Below are 9,894 nucleotides of genomic sequence, written 5' to 3'. Positions count from 1 at the left end.
ATCTGGGGTTGCTCCGTATGCATCCGCTGACGGAAGGATTTTTTGAAAGTCAACAAAACAAAATCATGTTCAATTAATTATTCTTGTAATATTTTATTTATTTTACAAATGGAATTATAAAGAGTGGCTTTACACGGGTTTTTATTTTTTTGCATTATATTTTTCTTATATATATAGAAAACTTTCATTGGCCTTTTAATTTTGGTTTATTTGAATTTGTATATAAATATTTTTTTTTACTTTTAATAAATTAAATAATTAATTCATTTACCAATGCATTACCTTACGTATCGCTAAGTGTTGATAGATAAATGATGATAAAATTTTTAACAAAGGCCATTTTAAGTTTGTAAAATAGTTTCATGACGTCATATTCTGACAAAACCTTTTCCATTTCAGCATAAAGCTATGCGGTGAGGTACTAATACCTTCTGCCTTTCACCTTTTTCTGGTCTCCAGTGACACATTCTTGTGTGAGTCAAGTCTCTGGCCACTCATGTGCTACGCGTGTTTCTCTAACTCCTCTCGAGTAGGTTACTGGTCTCAGAAGAATTAAAGAAAAGTCCTTTTCAGGGATGTATGTAATTTACATTTTCAAATAGGGACCTATTGGAAAAAAAACTGCAAACTCATTTTATTCATTTCACTGTATGGTAAAAACTGGAGTAGATTATAAAAGTTTATTGTCTCGTACGAGAGTAATATAAAAGTAGAAATTTATTTTCAAAAAATTATTTATTGAAAAAAAATCATGTTTTTGAGCTAACACATTTTTTTTCAATATCTTTTGTATGCCGACATACATATATGTATTTATATTTTTCTTGGTATTTTTTATTTTTTTTATATATCCATGTTTTATTCTTATTTTTTATATTTGTATAACTGAACTCATTATAATGAAATATTGTAAAAGGCACTTTTGCCGTAAAATAAATAAATGATGTTGGCAATTCAATTTTTATGAAGATTTGATAACTAAGAAAGTGAACCCATTTTTCGTTGGAAGTTAAAAAAAAATCGAATATAATTGACTCAAAATTTTGTGCTAGAATTTTAAACATTGTTCAATTTTTTTTCAAAACCTGGTGACCATAGGAACGTTGCAACAAAAAAACTCAAGTTTTAAAAGTTTAAAGTGAAATATTTTATACACCTTATAATATTTTGCATGAAATAATATTGAAATTTTTTTAATTTTTTTCGTGCAGGTTATTTTGTTTGTTTTGAGCAAAAACGGTACTATGATTTGACTTTAATTTATAAAACTATTTTCAACTTTTTTCGTTTAGCTGGCCATTATGTGACATGAAATGGTTTGTTCGTATTATCATTTACTTAGTTTGGAAAAATTGACATATCTTTAACAAAAATAGGTGAGAAATGGTTTATATTTGAAATTAGGAACTTCAGTTCTACGGGGGAATCAATATAAAAAATGTTGTCTTATGCGCAGAAGGAATTAGAGCATTTGTACCACGAAGTTTGTCGAAAATGCATGAAGAAATTATAAAAATGATTTAGATAAAAACGAGATATTTTAAACGACGTCACTAGTTCTTCGAAATCAACCAATAATAGTTTTGTGGTAGATTTTTTATTACGGGCAAGCCTACTCACCATTCGAGACAACTCACCAAAAAAAACCTGTTACATTAGTGCATTGGTAATACGGTACATTAAAATACATTTGAAAAAATTGGCTCAACTTAATATATAAACACAAAAAAGTACAAAAAACTACTTAACTCTCTTATTTGAGACTTTTGAAGAATTTATTTTGCCTTTATTATTAATAGTTAAAGTTGGTATTTTTATATAACCACTTACTGACTTTTCTATGTTTACCACTTTCATGATGTACGCATCTCTTTGTCAAAACACAAACTATACCCACTTTCACGCGAATCCCACTATACAGTATACACTTTCGTCCTTCACCTCATTAGCTGTATTAAAATATTACAACTCGGTTGTATGATTTTGTTTTATGCATTGTTTCAAAATACTATTTTCGAAACCCTAAAAATAACTTATTTCCGCCTTTGATACTTTTTTTTAATTTTATTTTATTTAGAAAACATACAGTCATACAAAATCAGTATTAAAAACAACAATTTTTTAACATAAAAAGACCAATTAAGTTTTCATAAATTAAAAAGATATAAACATTAAATGTGACAAAAAATAAAAAATAAATAAGAATTTTAAGTGAAAAAAAGATAATTGTTGACATTTGCATTTTCCATGGAGGTAATAAATTAAAATAAATAAAAATACCGAATGTACACTCCGAGCCATCCACGCACACACATGAACGCACATATAAAACATACACAAACATATACATTACATGCGGCACATATGCATAGCATAAACCACTCAAGATGTACATTCAGCAACTATCCCAAATAATCGACCCCATGAAGAAATTTTCTGTACAAATGCAACGTGCAGTTAAAAATGTCTACATCAATACTGAGTCCGTTATAATTTCTACAGGTGCGTCTAATGAATGAATTCGAGGTATAATTGTTTTTACAAGTTGGTACATAAAAAAGGGAATTTAATCTAGTATAGCGAAGAGGACAACGGAAACCAATATTTTGTAAAAGATACGGCGAATCAACTATGTTATTGAGAATTTTGAAAAGAAAAATTAAATCATATCTAAGGCGCCTTTTTTGTAGTGATTCTATATTAAAATTGATCAAAGATGCGCTGTAATCATTTTCAATGTTACCAAAACGATATTCCAGGCTCCTTATAAATTTCTTTTGAATGTTTTCAATTTGATTAATATATACATTATATTGAGGGGACCATACTAATGAAGCGAATTCGAGTTGACTTCGCACATAAGTATAGTAAAGAAGTTTTAATGTATTTGGTGATGAGAATGGCTTGGAGATTCGTAAGATAAACCCTAGAAGTCTGTACGCCTTATCTACTATTGTATTTATGTGATCTCTAAATAAAAGCTTATCATCCATCAGTACACCCAAATCTCTCGCTTTCATTGAACGATTGACAATTTTCCCAGATAGTTTGTAGTCAAATAGTATACTTTTTTTCTTTCGAGTAAATGACATGACAAGACATTTATCAGAATTCAATAATAACTGATTGTCCTTGCAATAGCAACAGATTCTATCTAAGTCAGCTTGAAGAACTTCGCAATCATTTATTGAAGACACAATTTTAAATACTTTATTGTCATCAGCGTATAGCAAAAAATTTGAGTTTTGAATGCATAAACTTATATCATTGATATAAATAATAAAAAATAAGGGTCCAAGATGCGAACCTTGAGGGACACCTGATGGGATTGGTTTAAATGATGAATTAAATCCCTTGAGTGAGACCGATTGACTGCGGTTACTAATGTAGGAACATATCCAACGATACAGATTCCCCCGTATACCAATGTTCCAAAGCTTGCGAAGTAAGACCGAATGACTTATTTTATCGAAAGCCTTTGAATAATCCGTATATAAAACGTCTACCTGAAAACCTGCATCCATTGCATTCAAAACAATATCGGTAAATTCACAAAGATTTGATTCAACTGACCGTTTCTTATAGAATCCATGTTGATTGGGATTAATATGTGGTTTTATAACATCGAAGAGCTGATCGGTTACTATATTTTCAAGGATTTTACTAAAAATGGGAAGAAGAGAAATGGGTCGATAATTTACTACAAGACTCTTATTTCCTTTTTTATGCACAGGTGTAATATTTGCCTTTTTCCATATTTCAGGAAACGTGCCTTCCTTTATTGATAATTGAAAAAGATAAGTAAGAGGACGCGCAAGCTGTTTAATACATTTAGAAATAAAAAAAGGGTGTATGCCATCAAAGCCAGCACCCTTGCTGACTTTAAGTTTTTTGAGATATTTTGTTACCAATGACTCATTTATTTCTATAGCATTAAGATCAATTACACTATTTTCTTCGGCAGGAACACTACAACTAGATGCATTAGTTTCCAAAAATTCAGAATGGAAATATTCCGCAAAAGCATTACAAATATTCTGACCGCCAATTACCAAATTATCTTTGTAGGACATTTGAAGAGGCACATCACACCCAGCTCGCTTGGACTTGACAAAAGACCAGAAAAGTTTAGGTTCTCGGTTAATGTTATATTCAGCAGTTGTGATAAAATGTAGGTAACATTCCTTATTCGTGCGTTTTTGTCTTTCCCTCAGCAAAGAAAAAGTATGATAATCAGACGCTTGAGAGTACTTTTTCCATTTTTTGTGAAATTTTTTTTTTCTGAAATTAACTTAATTAGCGGTCGAGTGTACCATGGAGGATATCGGCAATTATTATTTGTGAGACGCTTGGGAACAAAATTGTTTATAACTCCATTTAGAACAACGTAAAATTGCTGGGTTGCGTCTTCCATGTTCAGATTAGACAAAGTATCGAACCAATTAATATCATCTAAATGGGCACAAACATCATCGTAGTTTGCCTTATGAAATAAACGAACAAATCTTTGATTATCGGGAAGAATTTTGAATTGTAAATTGAGCAAAGTTACAAGAGTTTTATGATGGGCGTCTTCCAGTGTTAATGGGGATACACATTCGGTGACTACGCAGTCAAAGTTGGAGATAACTAGATCTAGAATACGGCCACGAGTATTGGCATGCGAATTGAACTGGTAGAAGTTATTAAATGACATAAAATTACATAGAGACTTGCTAAGTGGATCATCCTTAGGATCGAGGGTGCAGTGAGTAAAACTGGGATTCAAAAGCCAGGCAGCATTAGATATATTGAAATCACCAATAATCAGGAAAATTTCATTAGGGGACGTTAAGAGTGTATCGGAAACTTTGTCAAAAAACTCGGATATCACTCGCAAATGTGAATTTCCATGAGGAAAGTAGGAACAGAACATATTTAAGGTTTTGTGATGTGTGATTGTGTTTACTTTAATCCAAATAACTTCCGCCGTTAGGTCCCAAGAATCTACTACAGAACTACAAAACATTTTTTTGACAGCTATAAGCACGCCTCCACCGAGAGTCTGTTGTGTTTTCTCATAATCACGGTCTCTTCGAAATACGTTATATCTACTATCAAAAATTTCGCTATCATTGATACTTGGAAGGAGCCATGTTTCAGATAAAAAAATCATATCATAATCATTAATCAAGACGTTATTTAAAAAATCATGAGTTTTGGAGCGAATGCCGCGTACGTTTTGGTAGTAAATAGATAGACTATTTATGGGATTAGCGCCTGAGAATATTAAAATATTTCAACCTATTAAACAATAAACTTAAAATACACCAGTAAAATTGATTTAAATAATATTGGACGCACCTGTAAAATGAGTCTCTATATATCAATGCAGTCACTAAAGGCAAGTAGTTTGCTAAATTATACACATTAAAAAAGTTGAAAATAGTACAAAGAAAAGGTAAAAACAAAAAATAAGGAAAACAAGAAATAACACTAGTCAGCTGCTTCAAAAGTCATATTATTTTTTCAAGATCAGCGTCTGATGAGATTTTGGATATGGGTGATCCTTCATTTTTCCTAAGGAATATGTTGCCATTTTTCACCCAAAGGAATGCGTACTCTTTATCTATTTTCAACTGCCTCGCTTTACGCAGTAAAAGCTTGTTTGAGGGTGTAAGATGCTCGTTAATGAAAATCCGGCTTGCTTCTCCAGATATTCCAACGTCCGCGGATAACAATTTTTTATGTCTGCGTGCTGCAGTTATAATCGTGTCCTTAAGTTCTCTTCTGATCAAATGTATTATGATATTAGGTTTATCGCGAGAACTGGATCCTGCCGTTGGCCAAGGTTGAACACGGTGAATAGACGTAATTTCTTCTTTTTTGATATTAACTCCAATTTTTTCTGCAATCTTAGAGAATGTGTGTATTAAATTCTCATTTCTGTCAAAAGGCACTCCACTTATTTCAACATTGGAAGCCCTGTCCCACTGCTCTCGTCGTTGCTGATGAAGTTCCAGAACATTGCATTTATCAATCAAGTTTTCAATTTTTGCTTCCATTAATTTTATTTTAGTATTATTCTTTTTAACGCTGTCTTTAGTCGCCTCGACCTCCCCAGATAAATAATTTATTGAGCTTTCCATATCTTTAATGGTTTTATTTAATGATTCAAAATTTTTATTACTTTTTTCTCCCTGCTCATTAAGCTTCAATAATATATCATTCTTTAGTGATTCAAATTTTTTATCAATGTATTCAATCATATAATGATTTATTTCACCTGATTGCTGCTTACTCCTTGTAGTCATTGTAGAATTATATTATGCACCCTCTTTTTATATGTATTCAATTTTTATAAATATTTTTTATAGTATGTTTTGTATAATTTATTTAGTTGGTATGTGACTTTTAAATATGCCTTTCAACAATAAATATAAATCTTGAGTAGGTTAAATCCGATTCATTCAATTAAATGTTTTTTTTTTTTAAAACTTTAATGTTTTGAAATTCAAGAGTTTTTATTTTGATAACTTAGTATTGTCACCATTCGTTAGATACAAGCACTTAGCACAGAAGTATTTGCAGAATATAAACACAAAACGACTTTAGATGTGAATTGTTTACACATAACACCGAAATAACGTTTGTGCGTATTTTACACTAAGCACTTTATAATCTCACAATGTTTATTTGTCAAAATGTTGAGTAATTATTTGATTTTTGTTAATTTATATGGACAGCGAAAATTTGTGTCACAGTTAATGTGGATGGTTATTGTTGTATTTTACGTCTTTATTGTCTTTCATTTCAAGTGATTTTTCATTAAAAGTGCACTTCTTGTCAGAAGTTCGAACACTCAGTTCCTTAGTAGTGTTTTTCAAGTTGAACTTGTGATGTGTAACTACTCGATACAACTATTTGAACACTGTTCTTGCAAGTTGCCTACAACAGAACATGAAATTGCGGAGACTGGCAAGTGATAGTACAACCATTTAACAAGAACACATCTACCGAAAGTCAAATACACATTCTACATGGAGACTCGCTGATACTGGAGACGTTTTCAGAAAAGTTTAAGCCTTACGCTGCTCTTTGTACAACAGTATACATATAAATCACATTGAAGTAGTTAACATGTTTCTTTATAAGAATTCCCATAAAATGTATTTTTTCCATGAATTAGTTTTAAGTAGTCGGAAATATTTAGACTGTTATATGCCAGAGCGTTCGGTTCTTTTGATCTTATTAAATAGTTCAAAGGCGCTTTACAAAGTGATTTTAATAATGATGGCTTGTTAAAAAAAATAACAATCTCATTACCAAATATATTTTTGGGTCATAGATTTTACTGCCTAACTAGGTATAACTTGTTTTAAGACAGACATTTTTATATGCAGTGCAAAATAACAACGGAACATGACTACCTTCTAACGATCTGAATATGCAATTTTAATTATCCATCTCATTATTTAAGGTTGTGTTTTAGTAGTTGAATTGTGCCTACGGTTAAATGTGATTTCGTTTTTTTTTAAGAGTAATTCAACAAAAATTTTTAGGCAATGCTCAATTGAGTAAATTTCGTTGATTTAAAAAAAAAAATTAAACAATACGAATCTCACAAAAGAGACAATTGCTAATGATACTCTTTTAATAGCGAGACATATAAAGATGTACCATTTTATATTTGAATAAAACCTCTTTTTAAGTATGGGCGCAGTTCAGTTCTTTTGACTTTTCTCTACCCAACCCAAGTAAATATTTTTCTAAATTTATTCAATTAAATCCCGGTCATATTTCGAAATGTTTTGGCTACTTATTGAATATTTTGGGTCCCAAAAACCCGCAATTTCCATTAATTTTAGTTCGACTGAAAATACTAGAAAAAATATTATGTAAAACAATTTGTATTGCCATCACATGCTGCGTATTTATACAAATTATCTGGAGAACAGGTTAGTAAAAGGTTTTTTTCCTAACATTACTTCACTTTAACAGTTTTGCACTTCTACTAGGAAAGCATTCCGTACCATAGGGCCTGTATTAGCAAATGAGCTTTTATCGAGTTTCATGCGCTGGTTGTGCATAGGTATTATAAATTTTTCGATCACTATAGATGCAGCTGATCTAAGCATAAGACTTTTTTTAAAATTGAATCGGCATTCACTTCGTAACACTTCATTAAACATTATCATGAAAATAAAACTTTGTTATCAGGGTTACGTGTAACACTGATAACAAAGTTTTATTTTCATAATAATTTATGAGCGTAAGACGTTTGTCAGCTAGTTTACCTGGAATGCACATTTCTTTTGGATATTCCGGAGCAGAGTTGTGCAGTTGACTTATACATATGCCAACAGGGTTTGTATTTTTTTTGGAAAACGTAGCCTGTGTGATTTCCAAAGTAGAGAGGTGATATGGCTGAACTTATGAAATCTTTGCGGTGCTTAATATGAACTGTAAAATACGTTCTTGATAAAACTACCTTGTTCACAATTTTTTATAAAACTTTAATAAAATTCTACTATTTATTTTTTTATTTTTTTTTTATTTGACAAACAAGCACTTTTGCACTACGACTGCAAAGAAACCTGTGATTAGAGAAAGATATTTTATAGAATAAAGTAATAGAAATATTTTTATCTATAGTATAGATCAAGTTGCCTCATATGTTTCTTTCTTTTACTCTGTCTTTCCTCTTTATTGTTCTTTTTAGTACTTCTTCACTTCGAGTGCCGCACAGTGTTGCATAAAAATGTATATTCAATACTCGGCTTTAATAAAATAAACTCTTGCTTCTTGTGGAAGCTGATTCAATGGAATTTCTCTTACGCTTCTCGAACTAAAGTTCACCGTTGTCTAACTTTTGCAGTTAGGGAGGTATTGCAATGCTCTGACTTGAAATTGCTATGGCTTTCAAACTGTGAGACGGGTAACTGAAATAGAAAGAGACAGCAAAATCTGTTTCACTTTGCAACAACTTTTTTGTCCACGAAGATAAATATTAATTTGATATCAGAGCACGTTTATTCTAAAAATTTTAAAACAAACTATGTGTCATTAAGATGCACTATTTAAAATCTCGATCTATTATTTTTTCTTCTCTGTGCTGTGCTAATATGCTGTGCTAATATTTAAAATAGTTTTATATTGAGCTTATTTATCGTCTGGAGCATTTGCAAAACCAAAAGAAATGCTTTATCTTTAATTTCAAATATTATGACATAGTCCCTTTTGCAATGAACTCAGGTGGTTTCGTTTTAATTAGCGCATGCGCTTTTAATTTCTCTTACGTCTTTCGTAAACCTTGCGCACCAAGATATCTTGCTGAAAATATCATTTACTTTGCTGATCACGGTTTACCACTTATTTATTTGACACTTTATATACATATACAATTTATATACATACATATAAAGGCAGACATATTGCCTTAAAGTAATTTTTTCCTACCTTCTCAAACCGTTCAGTTTGAGAAAATCACAAGTACATGAACATATAAAAGGTAATGAAGAACTTCAGACCTACTGAAAATCGGAAACAATGAATGTTTTATTTCACCCAGTACAAATTGGAAAATTAAATTATTTTGCAAAGTTTTCTGGAAATGTACGAAAACAGACTACTTTGATCGACGCACTGGCTCATATAAATCAACCAATGATAAAAAAATAATGGAAATCTCCGGTTTGCTTGCCGCGAATGAACCAATGGGCAGAACTGATCGAAAATAAGCCGAAGAGAACCTTTGACTTCACACGTTATTTCAAAATATAAAACATTAAAAAATCGTAACGCGAATAATACGATAAATAAAAATTTAAAAGATACTTTTTGGCTTAGTTTAACAGTCTATTGAGAAAACCATTGAACTTGAACACTCATTATGCAGAATTTCATACAAAAATT

At 31.0% G+C, this 9,894-nt stretch overlaps 1 protein-coding gene across 1 annotated transcript; it reads right to left on the bottom strand.

Moving 5' to 3' along the window:
• Window positions 1-5,495: 5,495 nt before the first annotated feature.
• On the bottom strand, window positions 5,496-6,128 carry LOC148274764 (uncharacterized). The gene has a single exon (XM_088236632.1). It carries the CDS (start codon window positions 6,126-6,128, stop codon window positions 5,496-5,498), a length of 633 nt encoding a protein of 210 aa, XP_088092758.1.
• Window positions 6,129-9,894: the final 3,766 nt, after the last annotated feature.

The sequence above is a fragment of the Micrasema longulum genome, unplaced genomic scaffold, assembly GCF_059751315.1.
Source record: "Micrasema longulum isolate JH-2025_06_02 unplaced genomic scaffold, ASM5975131v1 h1tg001590l, whole genome shotgun sequence".
Taxonomy (NCBI): domain Eukaryota; kingdom Metazoa; phylum Arthropoda; class Insecta; order Trichoptera; family Brachycentridae; genus Micrasema; species Micrasema longulum.
Note: the sequence above shows the minus strand (reverse complement) of the source record. Positions and strands in the feature narration are given on the sequence as shown.

Bases quoted from the DNA above. Each gene is read 5' to 3' on its own strand.
- LOC148274764 (XM_088236632.1), bottom strand. From the start codon at position 6,128: ATGGAAAGCTCAATAAATTATTTATCTGGGGAGGTCGAGGCGACTAAA.